Source organism: Dermacentor silvarum, chromosome 1 (assembly GCF_013339745.2).
Source record: "Dermacentor silvarum isolate Dsil-2018 chromosome 1, BIME_Dsil_1.4, whole genome shotgun sequence".
Lineage (NCBI taxonomy): Eukaryota > Metazoa > Arthropoda > Arachnida > Ixodida > Ixodidae > Dermacentor > Dermacentor silvarum.
This window is the reverse complement of record NC_051154.1, coordinates 68,682,480-68,702,372: the sequence shown is the minus strand read 5'-3', so window position 1 is coordinate 68,702,372 and position 19,893 is coordinate 68,682,480. Positions and strand designations below refer to the sequence as shown.

Below are 19,893 nucleotides of genomic sequence, written 5' to 3'. Positions count from 1 at the left end.
TTTAATCGCGAAAGGCGACGGTTAGTCTGTATGTACATGCTCAGCGAGGCGCAGTAGTCTCGACTGTCGATCGAAACAAAATATTCAGCACTAGCTGTAATCTGCATGTTCGCGAGAGCACTGCATCAACTGGTCTTCGAGTGAGAACATTGACAATTTTTGTTGGGGAAAGCCTTCTCTCAGCAGAGAGCAGTGCGCTGTGTAAAGCACGGTAGCACGTTGCAGTCATGACTTCCACTACGCGATAGCGCTAACAGCTAATCAATAAGGCGCGTGCCTCATCAGATATTCTGGTTGAAGCAAATGTAGCGCATTCTGGAGGGAGTTATAGCTACATGAGAGTCGGGGGGCACGATCATGTTCTGGCTGCAGTAGTCGTATGGCTGAGAAATATGGGAAGACAAATCTTCTGTTCTCAAAACTCAGCATAGGCAAGTGGGCAAAGGCAAGCGGGCAACGTAGAGCCGTGCATACAAGAAATGGGAGATGGACCCCTCTTTCAAAGGTATATTTTACTTAATGCGCATCTTTGGCTTTAAGACCGTCTGCTGCTGCGTACTTTTGTTATTTCCCAAATTCATTCTGCACTGGAAGACAACTATTGCACCTGCAAAACATAAAGCCGTTCAAAATTTTAAATTTCGCAGTTGAGAATGAGGACGTTTTAAGGTAGAGTCAAGGAATTGTGCGAGGCTCCCACATAACCACGACATATTTTTCCCGACTCTTATAAAATGCCAATGCCTCGGGTAAGCCGAGGCGTACCAACAACGTAAATACCAACAACGTCATGAGCAAATCGTAAAAGAAATCCTTCGGCTCATTGTAATAATAAGCGGTGTCCAAATCCACGTCTGAGTGGCAGCTCTCACTAAAATTGTTTTACGCAGATCTTGAGGCCAGTGTTCTGCTAGTTGCATGTGGCGGAAGTTAATTTTGGAGCCGGAAATACGCGGTGAGATTTAGACACCATCAGAACATCATCAAACGTTTTGGCTATGTTTTTGGCGACCTTTCGCTCACGAAAAATATGGGTCTGGCTATTTCTGGGCTACATTTTGAGATCATTTGGCTATTTCTTTTTTGTTTGGGCCATCTGGCAACCCTGGCCACGTGTTATGTGTAGATGTCGCTCGAGCAGTCCTAATCGCAACGCTCCGGTGTTCTAGACAAGCGCCTTGACCTGCACGATTTATTAAAGCGAAGCGTTCTATGTCTCATTGATTAGTCCATGAGCGCCGAAAACACACTGCAGGAAAGCCAACTTACACAATGAAACTATCTGCGCATCTGTGCACACAATAAAACGGCGCAGAACATACGTATAACACTACAGTTTACATTCGCAGGTGTACCGATAAGAACAATGGGCACTGCAATGCCATGCTACCCAGACGAACTGTATATATCTGCATTGCATAACGCGCGTCACGCAATGCATTCCCGTCCATCACCATGGGTTGGCCACAAGCGCAGCGCACAGCAGAAGAGGCTGCCGTACGCGAACGTAAGCGCGAGCGCGATTGTGCCCGTAAGGCCGATCCCGTGTATCGGCAACGGCAGATCCTCTGACCGTCTACCAAGGCGATCACAAGGCAATACTGTGCAACCATCGCAGCCTACACTTTTGGTGCCATGTACAATTTCACGACCGGATGTTTACATGCTAGTGGAGCTTCCGGTCGAGCGGAACGACTTTCCGCCGCGTTTCCGCTTCGCCATGGCGAAAAAATCGGTCCGAGCATGCGCGAGGAGTAGTAGGTGCGAGAGAGAAATGTGGGGACTTTCGGTCCCTGAAATTTCTCTTCGCCTAGGTACTACGGGGACGAAAGTTGTGAGCGCCGTTCGTCCCTAGCCGTGCTGGCAGCACAGAATCGACAGAATGCGTGCCGGCAAGGCGAAGAAGCCGTGTCCGAGGCGAGTTTGTTGCGACGGTAGCATATTAAATTTTTATAGTCGCAGGGGGATAGGTCCGAGACCAATTTTGCTCGCCGCCTGGTTATCCGCCCGCTTTTCCGCCGAAGCGGGCGGATTTTTTGAACTTTTTGCCGCATTCCGCCTGCTTCGAGACCAAGTGTGAACGTAGCCTTTAGAGAGAGAGGAAGATAGTGAGCGTTATATGCAATGATTTGCTGCGCCCCACCTGTGGCGGAAAGGGGGAGAGGGGAACAGGAGAGCGCACACCTGCGTAGGACAGGAGAATGAGGGAGAGGCGCATGCGCAGTATGGGTGTGGACGCCGCAGAACGGACACTGCCCCGAGCATAAGATGCTCTCGCATCTAAAAGCTTCAGCGTCCAACCATCTTTCCTTTAAGAAAGGAGCTTTGATTTGGGCACATTGACTTCAACATTTTTACGGTTCACTCGGAAGTGATTACGCAAAACATTCATTCTGGGTATGAAGTACGGTGCATGTGTAACTGGTAAAGAAATGGTTTCCTCCTTTTCTTGTAATCCGCTTTTCATAACTTTGTGTCGTCCCTAACGGCCGAAGGCAACGCTGAGATGCGTTTCGAAATCGCCAAGATTGCGCGAAAATACCAGACGCGGCAGCAACATGGCAATGTACTACACGTAGTTCCATCATCCAGTAGTAGCGCACTCAGGATCTCTGCCGGGGGGGGGGGGTTGACAGTTTGCCAATACCATCTAAACAGCACTAATTTCAATTTCTTCAAGGGAAATTGTCAAAAAATGCACTTTTGCGCAAGTTTGCGAGTGTGCAGACGATTGCGCGTCTTTCATCTTAATTGCAGTACTCAAAGCGCAAGGAAAGAAAAGGAGTTAAACAAAGGGGGGGGGGGGGGGGGGGGTTACAACCCAAGAAGAACCCCCCCTCCGTCGGTGATGGGAGATATTTCTTCATATACATGGAGACGCAGCTTTTGGCATCTAAATGCGGTATTTAATTTTTAAAACTTGTTTTTTAGTTCATAACAGTAGACAATAAAAACCACCTTGACGAGTGATTATATCCCAGAGTTGTGTTCGGGTCTCGGGAGGATAAAAGCTGACGCATGTGACCCGCTGATCAGATTTTCGTCCATCGCCGACTTTGCTCGCCGCTATCATTGTGCCCGAGTATTGTATTTGCTGGGCAAAAGTTTGCCCAATAAAGAGGTAAGTGATTCACAGTTATCATTACTGTGTTCTTCAACGTCACTACAACGCGACAATGTATAATTTATTTACCTCAAATGAGCCACAATTGTGTTACTGAGAATGTCCTCGCGATCACAAAATCAGCCAATAGCTGTTGAGTCCAGCTGCTTGCGACGACGCTGCATGACGACATTGCGGAAGCGAGAGCACGCGATTTTTCACTGCTTTCGAGTGACACGAGATTGTAAATTTCCCTGCTGCACGCATTGCAATATTTGGCTCACATGTTCACAGAAGCTACGTTAACATATTGACAATGTTTCTTTACTATGTTCAAAAAGTTTCAGGGCCCCAGGATTCTTGAGGCAGCAGCACCATGAAAGTGGAGAAACACGCAGACGAAAGCTTTGCTAAATAGAACTCGAGAATGAACACAATTTTATTTGTTCCTGTTCCTGGAAGACCACAGCCACAGCCATAACCAGACGTCAATTACATGAACCATGGTACTGGTGGCTACCACAAATGGAGCAGTCTTCATACCACTCGCATATAGTTGTGCGTCAAGAGTATGAATACCATAAAAATGGCCACCAAGATTATTTAAATAATTAAAGCTATAGACCAGGAAGTCCACTTAGAGCAAACTGCACATGTACAACAATCTAAAACCAAATCAGCAATCTAGCAATGTGAATTAAAGGCAGAGGCAACGCAAAAAAGCACCATTTCAACAAAAAACTTATAGCCAGTGTTCGCAGCAATTCTTTTTTTTTTAGGTTTGTAGCTTTCTAATAGTCAACACAGCATTCACAACCGAGATTTTTTATTTCAATACAAAACTGGTATAGGAAAAACTAGAAAATATAACGTGGAACATTACTGGACCCTGTGGGAGTTTTCAAAACACAGATAAAGCAGCACCTGAAAACTGCAATAATGAAAAGTTAGAAGTGAAAAACAAATCATAACTCGGTGTTTTGTCAACACAGCTAAAAAGCTTAATACCTTTATTAGTAAGCTACAAGGTCCGGAACCATGATGAACCCTGACACAACCAACTGGTACATTTGCTGCAGTTTGACAGCTATGACAAGAAGTTATACGATCTGAGAGTTAAAAGTGTCAGTAATTTAATAAAAATGCTAAGCTAGCTGGCAAACGTTGCTTGTACAGATAGTTTCTGCGTTTTGGCAGACACCTCTTGCGAATTAGAATGCACAAACACATCCTTTTGATAATTTTTTAAATTTAAGTTTGGAATAGTCAGCAAATTTTATACTTGATATGTTAGCAGAGAGTCTTAGATTTGGGGATGCAAGCCGCACGCAAGTGTTGGGGGGCACAAACGCCATTGTGGGTCCTTCGTGCTCTTTTGTGCTTCGATTTGAGTTCTTTTGTTCGCCCGGTGGTTTGCGTCCCACAACGCTTCGGTGTGGCTTGCCTTCCCAGGCTAAAACTCTCCAATCTCACATTCGACAGTACAAGCCTTGAAACAAGGATTACATAGTTGATCGCTGGAGAAAGCTGAACAGCCATTTTGCCAACCAAAATCAGGAGCACATATCAGCTCTGCCAGATTTCTAGACTGGTATGCTATGAGAAATGAGTGCTAAATTGAGGACCGCAGTGGCTTAGGCTAGTTGGTACATCCTCGATGAGGGAACAGCGCAAAAAAACACGACAAGAAGGGAGACACACCAGCACTGGTGCGTGTCTGACACACACCAGCGCTGGTGTGTGTCTCCCTTCTTGTGTTTTTTTGCGCTGTTCCCCCATCGAGTTAAATTGAGGGTTTGCCCAACTACTGTTTCTGAATGTGATTAGTGTACAGAGTACGAAATTTGATGATGAATATTCATTTACAAATACAAACCATCTAGAAGAATCAAGTAAAACCTAGTTGTCTTCAAATACGATTGTCTTCCACTTTTTCGATGTAAGCTCCAATTTTTTTATGTAAGCATATATCGTAGTTGCAAAATTAAAATAATTTTTTTGTTGTGTATTTGTTGGACTTGTTCATTAAAATTGTCTGCCAATATATATGAATCACTTATGCAAGCAGCATTTGCACAGCTAGCATAGCACATTTTATAAAATTACTGACACTTCAATTTGAAGGCAATGTATAACATGAAACCCTGGAAATGGTGGCTCGACAACGCAGCAGTGATGCAACTAAGAATCCTAATACACTGGGCAAGTTGATTCTGCATTGTGAACAAAACGGGATAAACAATAGTACAATATAATTGCTAGAAGACAGGCAAATGAACTTTAACAATGCAAATGACAGTATACTCAAAAACTTTTTTTTTTTTTTGGTGAATGATAAATTCTCTGAAATTTCTCATGTGCATTGGCCATAATTTGTTTATTACCTTAAAAAAGAATGTGTTGCACGTGCAAGTGCTACAGTGCTCATGAATCTTGTCAATGATGCACTGCCACAACACCATGGTGTTTTGTCAACAAAGTACTTGACAGTCCACTTTCATGCCCAAGATACTAGCTTAGGGGAGCACTGATAACAATTCTGAGAAAGTATGATAATTAGGCACATACAAGCCCTTAGTGCATTTACTCCCAAGTTGGAGAGCCACTAACATCTTTGCCCTGAAAGCTGAAAACTCTAGGATACCCTTAGGATACCTGTAAGATTTAAGGTGAAGGTCCAACAGCTCACTGAAGCTGGGTACCACAATGCACATTTTCTGAGCACCTCCTTTCAACAAAACATGAAGAGTAAGGTAAGAGGAAAATACTATCTGCAGCTGCCTAAATGCATGCAGATTATTTTAGAACCCTTTACCGCTCACCAAAAAGGACATAAGGAGCTTATCTGTCCCAACTTTACATCACTCTGTGCGGGTGTTTGCCTTTCATATTTTTCATCAACTATTTTTTTAATTCTTTGTCATATTATTTCTGCCTTGTTTCAGGAGCAACAAAACCAGAAACACACACCACATACACACACAAACAAAAAGTATATTTAGATCAGCAGGATCTTGTACACAAGAACAGTCAAATTATTGTAAAAAACAGACGGAAAGCTTATGCGACAGATGAAGCTGCACTTTAGCAAAGTAAGGTGTTTCAACTTATTTAAGGCTTATTAAGTTGCTTGGATTTAGGTCAACATATATCCGACACTTTCAAATTAAAATACAATACAAAGCTTTAAATAAACAAATAAATACATTTCTTCCAGTCACCGGAAAGCAAAGCAGCCTTTTGCAGAACATAAACCAGTATTAGAAGATAACAACGCAACATTGTAACTGTGAAGAGCAAACCTTTCTGAATATATAACTTTGTTAAGACCTTTGGTAATAAGCTAAGTGTTTTGGACCAATGCTCAGCCCTGTCTTGGGCTTTCAGCTTGAGCAGTCGTCGACATTTCTCACTTGGTGTCAGTCTTCGAACGATGAACCTGTGTATCAAAAGGTGTTCAACACAGAAAAGTGCCCACGCCATAAGTAAACCAACCAAACAAAATGCAACACAAACAAAACATTCTGAAAACTAAGAATTTTGAGCTTTGTATTACTTCAGAGCAAGAACACAAGCTGTCATCAAGCAAGCTCTGGAAATATGGACACACACTAAAGAGATGCTTTTAAGAGGCCCTATGTGATGCATAGAAATCATGCAGGCATTTTGCAAGTAAGGATATGAGATTCATTGCAAATGTCACTACAGTCGCTGGACAGCTTCGTCGCACTGCCACTGGCACCACAGACCTAATGCATAAGGACAACTGAACTTTCGAGCACCTTGCAGCGTGCCGTTCGATAATATGGATTCTGCCTGCACGACTGCGGGCTCATTCAGCCACCGAGTTGAGCAGAAAGAGCAATATTTTTGTTTAGGTAAGTTGCTGGCATAGTCGCTGGCGCCTCCTCGTAATTGAAACTAGTGAAGCTTTTTGAGTCCAGTAGTCGCTAACTGTGCACGAACCATGGGACAAGCCAAGCCATTCAAATGTAAAGGCTGCATTTGCAATTTGTTGGGCAAGTTTCGAGCATCCAACGTATGTTCTTTCAAGTGTTAAATAGCAAAACAGCCCTTGGCGACTTCTTTATAATGAAATTTTGTCGCATGAATCATCAAGCAGCCTCAAATGGTTGTCTACCCTCTATGTCTGCACCGTTGTGAGCAACAATGAGCAAGCAAAATGCCAGACAGTGACTTGTGAAGGAACTTGCGATCATTTTGCTACAGGAGTGCAGCCAACTTCTTTTTAAGTTGCCAGGGGATAGAGAGATTCTGTGCATATATTGACTATACTTTTTTCTATCTGCAGTGACAACACAACAATGGTCCAAGCATGGACTAATAGACTATCTGTAGCGACAGCATGACAATTTCGAAATACAGACTAACCAAGTCGCAGGCAAGTGTATGTGCACATAGCAATGCACTGACTAGCTTTTTTTTGGGGGCCATGTGTAAAATAAAGACGCTTATTTTCTGGCAAGTCCGGTTATTTTAGCCTTTGGGTGGTCCCTGCCGAGTCCGAATTATCGGTCGGTGACTTAGTTTACTGCTCAAAAAGTTGGGAGAAGCTATTGCACTCCGAGTTCAACTGTATATTATTTTGTAAAATAAATTTAATACCAGTCCCTTTATAAAAATTGCAAATCCCGTGATCACCATTATTTACTATTTTCATGCTAGATACAGGCTCTCCAGGTACTTGCTGCCTTTAGCCAAGTTAAAGCCTTTCAATTTTGGGTTTTAGTATGTCTAAGGGCAAAGCAGCAGCAGTATTTGGCTCGTAACTGATCACTGGGAGCAAGGAAGCACGGAGGGAGGCAGGGAGGGGGAATATTTTCTTTCAGATGACACATCATGAAAACATAACATGTATAGCATAGTTTTAGGATTCTTCTGTCACCAACCATGTCATTTTTACAGTTCTTGGGCAAGGTGCAGAAGTGCGACTAACTTGTGCTTTCAGGCTCAGCTGCCAAAAGATGATTTGAGGATCGACACATATAAGTAGCATTCATGACTGTGAAAAGCAGGCGTAAAAATCATGAACACAAGAGATGAAAAGGGCAACAAAAAAAGTTCAATATCTACTGAAATGTGGCACGAAAGAAAGAACCAAAACTATGTGCGCATGCTCCGGCAAAGGCAGCGCCAACCTGTCAACTATGGACACACGTATTCACTTGAAGATAGTGGTTCAGACATGCCAATTATTAATAGAGATGAAACCTGGCACACTGCAATTAGCATTGCTATTAACACATCTTAACCATAAGAAACATTTTCATTCCTGCGTCTTAATGGAACTTCCACTATTCTCAAATGTGAGTACAACTGCACATGCAGCAGTGGAAGAGAAGGTTGCACAGTGTTCTGCCAGTCAAAGACCACTTGTGTTCCTTCAATCCTTGAGGTAACAACCTGCTTGCCTTACATATAAATGACTGCAACTGATACCTTTTCATCTTGTGTTCATATTTTTTTCATGCCTGCTTTTACAATCGTTAATTTCTACCGAATTTTTCAGCTTTCTGCATTATAAGCGGCATGTTAGCATGAGTAATGAAACAAATGATTCATGTGTTACTGTAATTGTTGTGGTCGTTTTTGATGTCACCGGGACACCAGCCCATTTTCTCCAACACCACAAAGCTGGACTTTTGTACTATAACATGCGAGTTAAACAATTTATCAAGAACGTTATTTCATAAAGGAAAAACAGGCAACAAATAATTAAAATTTGCTATAACACATCAAAGCACACAATAAATGCACCTGCACTTGAGCATGTGACAATGAAGAAAGATAATAGTGAGAGCATCACAGGTCACTGGTGAAAACATTGAAGCTGTCCTGATTAAACATTCCAATACATTTTTTCAGTTAATCCATAAAAAAAATTTCACTGTTATTAGCTGCCTCCAGACTATGTAATCCTCCCAGAGCATGATCTACACATAGTGCCTCGAGGAACAAATCATGCACGAGAAAATCACAGCAAAAGGAGCATACTACAAACTTTGGTTGGTCATTTAGAATGAGTGTAATGACCTAAAGTAGAAGCATTTTTAAACGGTAAAAACACAAGTTGATTTCATTCTACATAGAGATATTTCTCAGGCAACACCTGGGTCTTCCACCTCCGACACATCGGAGCGCGGTGGTGTGGAGGAAACTGGAGAACTTGACACAAAGTCGGAGACTGAGGCCTGACGCATCATCCGTTGCCGGAACCCATCAGAGTCAAAAGGGGTGATGTGCTAAGATAGGAAGAAAATGAATTATGACAGTGAACCTACTAAACGTAGCTCTGTTCAGACAGACGAACTAGTATGTGCCAAGCCACTTGTATACTAGCCATGCAAGTACGATAACAAGTATAATCAATATTGAAACACTGGAAGCTTGGATGGGCCATAAGAAAAGTGCAAAGCATGCAGATGCCCGACAAACATTGCCATGATGATTCTGCTGTAAGCTCAAAGGGGGACCAGACATGAATAGACAGCAAGCAAAATGTAGCAAAAGCTTGCAAGAAGCAAGAAAAACAGGTTTCAGCCGCATGGTGGGTAAAGACAGTTACTAAAAAAGAAGGGAGCGGCACTTTTAACAATGCATCAAGCAAATGATATATTCACAATGGATGCACTATTCAAGCAAACATATGGCAAACTTATGCAGTGGATATGCATGAAATTTGGAAAAAAACTATTTGGAATGGGCATTCAAGCATGCCACATGCCATGATATCAAAACAATGCCACAGAGGGCATGCAGTGTAAATGCTGCTACAGGACCTGTATTAGCCATGCACTAAAAAACAATATTTTAAAGGATATGAATAAGATGAAAAGCAAAACAAAGCCTGACTTAACAAAATCAAATTCACATGCCCCTTGATGAAATGCCAGTTATAAAAATCCCATATGCTTCAGCTAAGCACTGCTCAATGCAAGATAGCAAAACAACTTATAACAACCGTGATACCTTTTTATGCTGCAAAATAGAACATCCTTTATTTTTTTTTTATTTACCACGATGGTTACAAATATGGAAAGCAAATGCTCCAGCGTTGGCTGTAGTGCATGCTAGGCGTTTTTACTCCTGATCTCAAGCTCGCCGAATCGAGTGGGGGTCCGAAGGTCCTGCTACCTCCATGACAATTCGATGTAAAGAATGTGTTATAGCATTCTGGCTAAACTACCACGCTCCTCTCTATTGCTTCAGTGCTCACCGGCTTTTTAAGCATACATTGGCGCAGTCGGGCACACAGCAGCGTATCGAGCAAGCCACCACCAGTGGCACTCCTGTAAACACTACCTGGTTAATGTGATGCGGCATAAAATGTCTGAGCCACTATTGACTCATGAAGGGAAAAATTATGTCTGAACACGAAAAACTTCCACGATACTGTGAGTAAAATCGGAGGAGTTCCGTCGCGCTGAAGGCATGGAAGGCAACACCATCATGTGGTCTTATAGGGAACCGAGTGTTGCATCATGTGACCGAACTCTCTTCTTTCAATAGTGGAAGTGCACTTCCACCAATGAAAGCCCATTCTGGCAAGCTGCTAAGGTCTGTGCTGCTCTCTCTCTGCGGACGCTGCAGACACGAAATTGAGGAATGAGCTAATAAAAGCTAGATCTTAAAAAAAAAAAAGTATCTAATAAGGACATAAAGCTGATACTCTCCCGCGTACAGCCCTTGCGCAAATAAAACCAGTATATCATCATCTCCTGCATACAGTACTACAGTTCAATTAAGCTGTTTCCTTTCAGTTACAAAAAAAAAAAAAAAAAGTAGCAATACATGCTCACGCTTAGCTGCCTAAGGGAGTCTTTTCATAAGGTGTGTGCAAAGGAAATTTAAACATGCAAAAAATTAACAAAAAGAAAGGGGGGGGGGGCAAAGCTTATAGGTGCAACAGGTGCCTGTACAATGCAGCAAAAAAAAAGATGCAAGCCAACATATGCATTCCTTAAGCAAAGGCAGGCAGTGGGCAGAACACACATTCAGGAGCTATGGCATATTATAAACCACAGCGATAGAATTGAACGCACAAATGCGAGCATTTTCCAAAGTTCTGAGAACACACAAAGACATATTGACCAAAAGCTATTGTTGGGCCCTACGGTCACATTCTTTCATGATGACCTTTTTTCTTCTCCTCTACATTTATCTGTAATCAAGCTTTTACTTATACGTGATACACACATATGGTATCAGAATGTCATTACACAGCAAGTGTTGTAGCACTTTGAGAAATTTCACTATTACCATTGGTTGGCAGAACTTAAGATGATGCTCTGTAAGAAATAGGGGTGTGTGAACACTTGAAACTTTCGAATAACGAATCGAATAGTGTCCTATTCGATTCGGTCGTCCAATCGAATTGCCACTATTTGTAAATGTAACTATTTTATGAATACCTTTAGAGTATTTAAAAACGTCAACTACGTCCAATTAAACATAAAATAGGGGCACAGTATAGACATAAAACATGGAAGATTTGCATAGCGGAGCAGGGGTTGGGGGGTATTCTACAAGTCTCCACCTAGTGGACATGTCCATATCATCTGCTGCTGAAGCTCTGATTGGCTGGGATTGAGTCGCTTAGGTAGCCATACTTTAAAGGCTATATATATATACAACGGTCATTTGCACTCTCTGAAGAGTCCTGTGAATGTAAAGGAACTACTTGAATGTAAAGGAACTACTTGTTTGCTCCTAATGATCCATTTGTGCTTTCAATAAACAACACTTTGTAACGTACTATGTAATTACGGAAACTTGCTAACCTTAAGAATACAAGGTGAGCATCGTTTTATATTAATTGTGATAATGGCTGTTCATTACTCAAAAATTATTTAATATTCGATTTCATTCTGGCATTATTCAATTTGTATTCGATTCGGTCTCAAAAATCACTATCAGTGGTGCCACCGAGGAACTGAGGCTTGAAGCAATTTTTGGAACAGCACAATGTTAATTTTGGAGCAGTTTGGAGCACTGAAATACAGATTTCAGAGCACTTTGGAGCAAATAAATGCCAACTGCTGGACATGTGCTAGGGTATTTCAAACACTTAAAATTTACAAGCGTTATTCCAGAATTTGCTTGCTGTAAAACAACGCTCTTCCTCTAAACTAAAAAAAAAAAAAAAAAAAAAAGGAGGCCTAAATTTGAGTATCTGTTTAATTTGAATGAAACCTGTTCATAGAGATTGCTGTAATTTATTTAAAATTGAGTGAAGCTGCTCAGACATCGCCTTTTACATTTACAAATTTTGCATTGACAGCTGCCAACTTAGCCATGTTTTGAGCAAGGCTAGAACAAGCATCAGTCAGAAACACCTAGCCAGACTCAATGTCATGAATTCTTGTCTGAGCCAGACCAGCCTTGAGAAGCCCCTGGTAACGCTCATGCACTACTTTAGATGATGCCAGGCACTTTTCAATAGTCTACTTTTCCTCGTAAAGCTGGAGCCACTGCTCAGCAACTGGCTCATCTACAACTGGCTCCTTTAGATTATTTTGACACCAACAATTCAGACAAGCTCGATTATTCACCCTACTTCGAGGCACCATAACTGGCTATAAATTTAATGTATAAGTACGACTGAAATTCAGAATACCTTAAAGTACGCCGTTCACTAATTGGGACTCCGCCTGCACAACTGTAGTAGCAATGCATTCTGCTCGATTCTATATGCTGCCGTTATCATTCACCGTTCACGGCCAGCTGATACCACTGATAACAAAGGCGGAACGCTGCTCTTACCACTGACAAAGCGGAAAAGGCATAGCTACAAAATTGCGGTCCTGTTATGTTGCCAAGGGTTGAAGATTTGGCGCATGCATTGATTGTACTTTTGTATATCCATAGCGACAGCATGACAATAGTAGACACACAAACTGACCAGATCGTAGGTAAGCGTACGTATGCGCAGCAACATGTTGACAAACTTCGGCTATATTTTTAGACGATCCCTTTCAGGGATACTTTCACTTTCGCAACACGTGACTAGCACCGGACACGTTGACGGACGGTAGTGTTCCTGGCACAGTGCCAAGAATGCCGTCGCTCGTAGATGCCCACAAGTCTGATGCTAGTGATGCAAAATCACGCAAAAGCGAACCTATCCCCGAAAGTGGTCGTCCGAGAATACGGCACACTTGTGACATGAAAGCGTCAAATAGCCCATTGAGTGAAAAAGCCGGAATCTGTCATCTGTAACAGCGAAACGGCAGTTAAATTCGAATTGGGTGCGACGTCATGTCCCGAGCGGCCCTCGACGGAGCAGAGCGGGCAAAAGGGAACACCTGCTGTGTTCGTCAGGCTAGTGCACCAAGTGTTGCGAGACAGGAGAGGGGGGCATCGCCGTGACGCCATGTCACCCTCGCTCTATCTCACTCTCGGAAGCCGGCGCACGGTCCGTATTTCTCTCTCTCACCCCCACTGGACTTAACTGCTGCGCCCACTTGCCGGCCTAGGTGGCCACTGCTTTTTCCTCGGTCTATCGCTGCGCAAAATGTCAGTGGCATGCGCTGTTGGTATCACAGGCTGCTGCTGCTTGCTGGCTCGGACAGCGCGTACCGCTATGGTACATTACTCGTAGTGCAAAACTCAAAGGACCACTCATCGGCATTCAAATGGACATTATTGCTTTCGCATTCACAAATCATAAGAATCGCTTAGGTGTTCTCGGACTTTTTAAACTCCACTTATGAAATAAGGTCTCTCGTTTCCTGGTGAACTTCGATATTTCGGACTCCCAATTAGTTTGTCTTTTAGGCGGTCCCCGTCAAGTCTGAATTATTGATCGCCGATGTATAGATAATTAAGACACTTAAGTCAAGCGCGCTATGGACGTCTGCACACCACTGCGGCCACACACATATAGCGCAGTCGCTAATTTTGGTTAAAGGGGCCATTTGGTTAAACACGCACACCCTGAACCACTTTTTATTGAAATGGAGAAAGGCATTTTAAGTAAAAATAGGCTATTTCAGAAATACTTTGCCGCAAAAAGTACTTTAATGCGTTCAGCAGAAGCGGATTTAGTGGCAATCAAACATGGCCTCCGCTAAGCTCCCGTTCCTTCTTCAATTCCTTGCACTGTGAAGGCTATGGCGGAGTGGGGCGGAGCCACAACGCTCCGCCTTCGTGGCGTGCAGTTCAAATTTCATTTTGGATGTTAACGTAGACGCCATGACTTCCGATTTTGATGCCTACGACACGCTAAACATATGCCAAACACGGTTGTCCTCAGCTAGCTGCTGTGCGCTTAGCCAGTGGGCACCCCGCGGCGGACGCGGTGTGCAGTGATTTAAGCGTCTTTTCTTTTGTGGTTGTCGGTTTCATGCTGAAAATTAGTAATTTATCATCATGCACCAACTGGCCCAGCAACATTTCTTCAGGTCCTGTCACATGTGCTTTAGTCTAGGAACTTTTGAATATGAAGTCAGGTGATGAAGCAGGAGCTTTTTTGGGGATTTACATGCCTCAAATGCTTTTAAAAACAAACATGATCAAAACTGCAACATTTCTAATGTGATGACTTGAAATTTTGAACATTTGAAATTTTCAAATAGCCAATCAAATACAGTCGCCGACGGATTATTCGGACTCCAAAAATTCGAGACTTGTTGGATATTCCGGACTTCATAAATGCACCTTAAGGGTTCCCATAGAGCTAATACATTTTTGCGACTGATTTTTCGGATGAATTTAGGCTTCAAAGTTTGATTTTCCAGACTAAATAGCTCGTTCAGAGCTAAGCTACCCGTTCTAGGAGGCCGCCATGTTGGATTTTCCGCCGGCTTGCCCAGGCTTGGCGTCCAGTGGCCCGCTCTATAGCCTCCAAGATTAGGAGAAATATGCGTGCACCATAGATTTTCTCACTATAACACCTAGAGGGTAATCTGGCGCCACCGTTCATGCGAGTTTCTTAAAGGGCACTGTGCGTCATAGGAATGACGGGATATTTGTCTGCAAGGTTTGTGTTGGCTGGTGTTGTACGAGACTTCGTCTAAAACAAATAATGCGTTCTTAAAATATAATCTTCATAAAAGGCTTTTATTCACACATATTACATCTATCAAATAAGTGATACCCACCTACAATGCAGAATCAAGAGAAGAAAAGCAAGAACAGACAACAAGTTGTTCCAGAGCGAGCGAGAATCATGTCTGTCCTACAACTTTAGCGCGAGCTTATACTTTTTACGTTTCATATAATTATACATCCAATAATAAGTCCTCAAATTTAAACATGTTTTTGTATAATAAAAAAGCTAAAACAGCTTTTTACGTGCTGTTTCTGCAGGAAATGAATCATTGTGACAGACGGAATGGTGCTAGCCAGGCGCGTCTTCAAGGCGTTCTGGCTCTCCAAGAACGATACCAATCCGAAGTCACAATATGCTGTAGGCACAACCGTCGGCAATCATTCCCAAGCATACCACAGCGCAGCAGTGCCAGATTTCCCTCTAGGCAATATAGTGAGAAACTCTATGGCGTGCGCCATTCTCTAGTCTCAAGAGGCCATGCCCGCTCTTCCTTAGCAGACAAAGCGTTCTAGGGGACGACCATTTTTATTTTTTCGGACAGCACTATCGTCATAATCACTTTGCGAAATCTGTTTATATTATGAATTTTTTTTTAAAGTTCGGTTTCTACTTTGCACGTGGTGTGTGCACCTCGAAGATGTGTGCAGCTTCGCATTTGTGTGATCGGCATCACCTTTTGTGCCTTCGTGAGAGCCAAGTGGTGCGAAATGTGGCCTCCGCGATCGGCTCCGGCAGCGCGCCGCTGCTTAGACGTTACGAAGTTAGCAAGATTACACTTCTTCAATGGGCTACACGCCGAATAGAACGGCCGGAGCGAACGGTGCGCTGCCGGAGCTGATCGCGAAGGACACGTGCGAAGTAATGGGGCTTGTTTCTTCTATTTCCATAGCGGAGATTGCCAAGGCGGTGACGCTCTTGTTGACTGTATGCGGAGATGACCTGATGCAAGCAAACCTGATCATTTCCAAGCGTAGTATGAGGCAGGGCATTATTTAAGATTTTCTTATGCCACTCTACGCCAAATAAATTTTCTTTTTAGGGTGAACAAGGTTTTTGGACTGTTCCGAATTTTCAGACTATTTTTTAACCCCGCGAAGTTCTTGGTGCCCGCGAAGTTCGGAAAATGGGTCGGCGACTGTATTATCCTATTTGATTAGGTCCTCAAATCGAATAGTGATTACATGAAAATACGAACATGTACTTTCAAATATTTTATGTCATTGACTGTACACAATCAAACAGGAAATAGAAGCAAAAATACTACGTATTTCATCCTATTCACAGTGGACAGTGTGCTGGAGCATGCTGCATCGCTAGCCAGACTTTTCTCTCTAAACACTATCACTCACAATAAGATGTTCTTTAGACACAGCATTTGGCAGTGGGTATTGTTTGGTACTATTCTAAATTCAGCACCTGTGTCCTCTATCAAACTAAATCAAAATGTTTCATTGTAACATACTCTATACAATAATGGCACCACCTATCACGACAATTTGAACTAGGGAAAACATGCTTTATTAATTAGTCTACAAGGTTATCTTTATAAATTTCACATGATGATGTACTACTGCATAATCAACGAAGAGCCCCAAGTTAGCAAATAATCTGCTAAGTCATTCCTAATGCTCCCTTTGTGCTTTCATTAAAGCATGCTTTATAATGTGCAGTGTAATGGCAAACTTTGTATTGTTCGAAGTACCAAGATGTCAAAATTGTTTGATGCTAATTCTAGGGGTGTGCGAATACTCGATTTCGAATCGGACAGTGAACGTTCAAATAATTTGATTCGCGAATCAACTACTTCATATTGCATTTTTCAAATATTGGTTATCTTGGTGAATGACCCGGAATTGGTCAGTACCCTGACGCGCACAGCGTTCCCACGACGTGCACTTTTTATGTTGGTGTTCCCTTTATTAAAAGAGAGCATTCGATGCATCTCGATTCATAGGCACCCAAATTACTGTTAGCCAGCAAGATTCTTGTTCAGTAATGTGATTGGCCTTTTGAGCATGTGCAACACTGTTTTTTGCACAAAATTTGGAAGCCTAAAAGTTTGTGTTCAATTTTCTGATATTTGATTCTATATTTGACTTTTTTTCCTCGATTCGATTCAATATTAGATTCGAAATCTACTATTCGGTGTTCGCATACCCCTAGTTAATGGTAAGAAAGCTGCACATTATTTGCAAACTACTTGAAAATTATTCAATATTCGATTCGCTTTTACCACTGCGTATTTCATTATATTAGCTCTGGTGTTAAAAACTGCTATTCACACATCCCTAGGCATCACTAAAAGCATATGTCAACTATAAATGGCTTTTCCTGTCATTCCAAAAAAGGGGATGAATGAAACCACATCAGCAGTGTTTCAGAAGGAAGGCAAGTTATAGTTATTTTTAAATACCTCTTCTGGAACAAGATATTCTGATTCATGAAATCTTCTGTGCTTTCATACATACCTGCTTAACCATTAAATTTGCCACTTCAGGGTCCAATGAAGGGAAATCTGGTGGCATCTGTGTGGCAAATGCCGAGTGTGACAACTGAAGGAGAGTTTCTCGTGAGTAGCTCTTGCACTTTGACGACACATCAGTTGGTGCATCAGAAACATCTGATGAAGCTGAGGAAGGCACTTGAGGACGGTCAGCCTGAAGACAACCAATAGCACACAAAAGTGAAATCACTAGCATAACTACGCAAGTGTTGCACTTACCTTAGCAGAAAACTCTGGCGAGCTCCCAGATCGCTTGAACTGCTTGGCCTGCACAGGCACCTCAGCAACACTCGAAGTTCTGGTGACTGCAAACCATGCATGTATACAAAGTAGCATTCAATGTACTATTTTAAATACTTCATCAATATATGCCCAAGTTAAATAAACATGTCTTTGTTGACTGCTTCATTTGCTTCTCTCTGGGGTTTTACGTGCCAAAACCAGTTCTGATTATGAGGCACGCCGTAGTAGAGGGCTCCGGATTAATTTTGACCTACCACTGACAACACAAAAGGAAAAAGAAAAAAAAAAGAACGTTCCTGACAATATATACAACAGGAAAAGTTATTCGAAATTATTATTATTGGCAAATACCATACAAATTCTGATGCCCTGCCACTGCTACAAATTTTCATCAGCAAAAATGACACTTTCATCTCAACTCTCCTATAAATGTACATATACACGCACACACACAGAAACATGGTCTGTAAGTGTATTCGCGACTCCAGCAATTCATGCGTCACCTAGCGGTGAGTGCAGGAAAACTCGCATGGAGGTCGGATCGTCGGAACAGACGCTACGTAGCGTCCATTGCCTTCATACTGCGATCGGGTGCCCTTCTAGAACGATGGAGCCACCATCTACAAAACTCTGCACGGCTGAGGAATTTTGCCGCGTTTTGCAGTTTTGCAGCGCCAAAGAGCCACATGGATTGCGAATCTTCATAGAAAAGCTGCGACAACAGTAACAGGTGTGTTCTTGACATCTTACTTGAGAGTTTCTTTTTTTTCAGGCGAGGATCAATTTGTTGTTTGTGTGAAGAGAATGCGATCCTGTTGCTTGTACTAGGTTTGCAGTAAAGCGCAGCAGCGAACTTTAGGAAGTTAGCGTTGAGGTTGTTACTGCCATCGTGATAACGTTCAGCGTATGCGTGCTGCAACATGCAGTTTCATGTGATCGCCGGCATGGTAATGCAGGGTATCATGCGAATGTCGCCACGGTGCTCAATCTTTCCTTGATTAAAGCTGTTATATCGGATATATGCGGCACACAACGTGGAACTACCGTGTATGGTACATCAGCGAAAATCGGTACATCGGAGTTTCAGGTGCTCCCGGGTAACGTCGGTACATCTTTCTATGTAAGCACAACACGTACGCGCCAGCGTGCAAAATAATTATGCGGTGGCATAGCGGTACACCTTCCTTGCGGCCTGGATACGCTACCCGTATAATTAGTGTAAATTAGTAGGCGCTCATTTGAAAATGCGTAATTATCAAAGCAGTTGTATCTCATATCAGTGTCTGAATGAAATTGGCAGTTCAGAGGCGAACACAGTTAACATTAATTTACACAGAAACTTTTTTTCTTTCATTAGTTTACACAGCAGCCATAACCAATATGTACGAAGACAGCGGGGAGTAATCAGTCATGGTCGGGCCACGCACCAGAAGCCATACCTGCACATGGTGTGCAAACGTGTTTTTATTGTAGTAACCAGATCCTTTGGCTTCTTATTTATAGTTTCTGTTCTCTACGAGAGAAACAATGGGCCTGCAACTACTGCAATAACCACGGCTAAGAGAAGCAGCATTCACGTTGCGCAAATCTTGAATGTAAAATAGATAACAGGAATGCAAAAGTAGCGGGAAAGGTTCGCCACAGATTCGCAGTGCATGCTCGCGATAAAGTTCAAAGCTTGATTTTAGGTTCGCGTGCTCTCTGTACTGAAAAGAGCGTGCAGAGTTTGCGCCTTTGCTGAACGAAAATGTGTTGAGGCAACAACAACGAAAAAGCACGCGCTGGCTTCAGATGCGCACGGGATGCGCATGCACAGCGGCAACAGCTGATTGAGCAAGTCTGTGCACTGCTGCGGGCCATGTAAAACGTGCCAAACTGAGCAGGTAGTAAATTTTCGGCAATCCTAACCAGGCCAGCGTGACGTATCTGAATTTGCCGGCCGCTATCTCGCACGCTCGAAACACTGGACTA

At 42.7% G+C, this 19,893-nt stretch overlaps 1 protein-coding gene across 5 annotated transcripts in view; it reads right to left on the bottom strand.

Moving 5' to 3' along the window:
- Nucleotides 1-3,518: 3,518 nt before the first annotated feature.
- Nucleotides 3,519-19,893, bottom strand: part of LOC119465137 (uncharacterized) — a 106,657-nt gene continuing 90,282 nt past the window's right edge. For 4 of the 5 annotated variants that reach the window (XM_037725948.2, XM_037725959.2, XM_049669185.1 and 1 more), the window contains 4 exons: nucleotides 17,899-17,984; nucleotides 17,645-17,833; nucleotides 9,234-9,366; nucleotides 3,519-6,542 (listed from right to left, as the gene is read on the bottom strand). In XM_037725948.2, the coding sequence (XP_037581876.1) occupies nucleotides 6,523-6,542; nucleotides 9,234-9,366; nucleotides 17,645-17,833; nucleotides 17,899-17,984 (428 nt within the window). In that variant the 3' untranslated portion in view covers nucleotides 3,519-6,522. The remainder of the gene's footprint in view (nucleotides 6,543-9,233; nucleotides 9,367-17,644; nucleotides 17,834-17,898; nucleotides 17,985-19,893) is intronic. The other variant, XM_049669193.1, reaches the window with a different exon arrangement.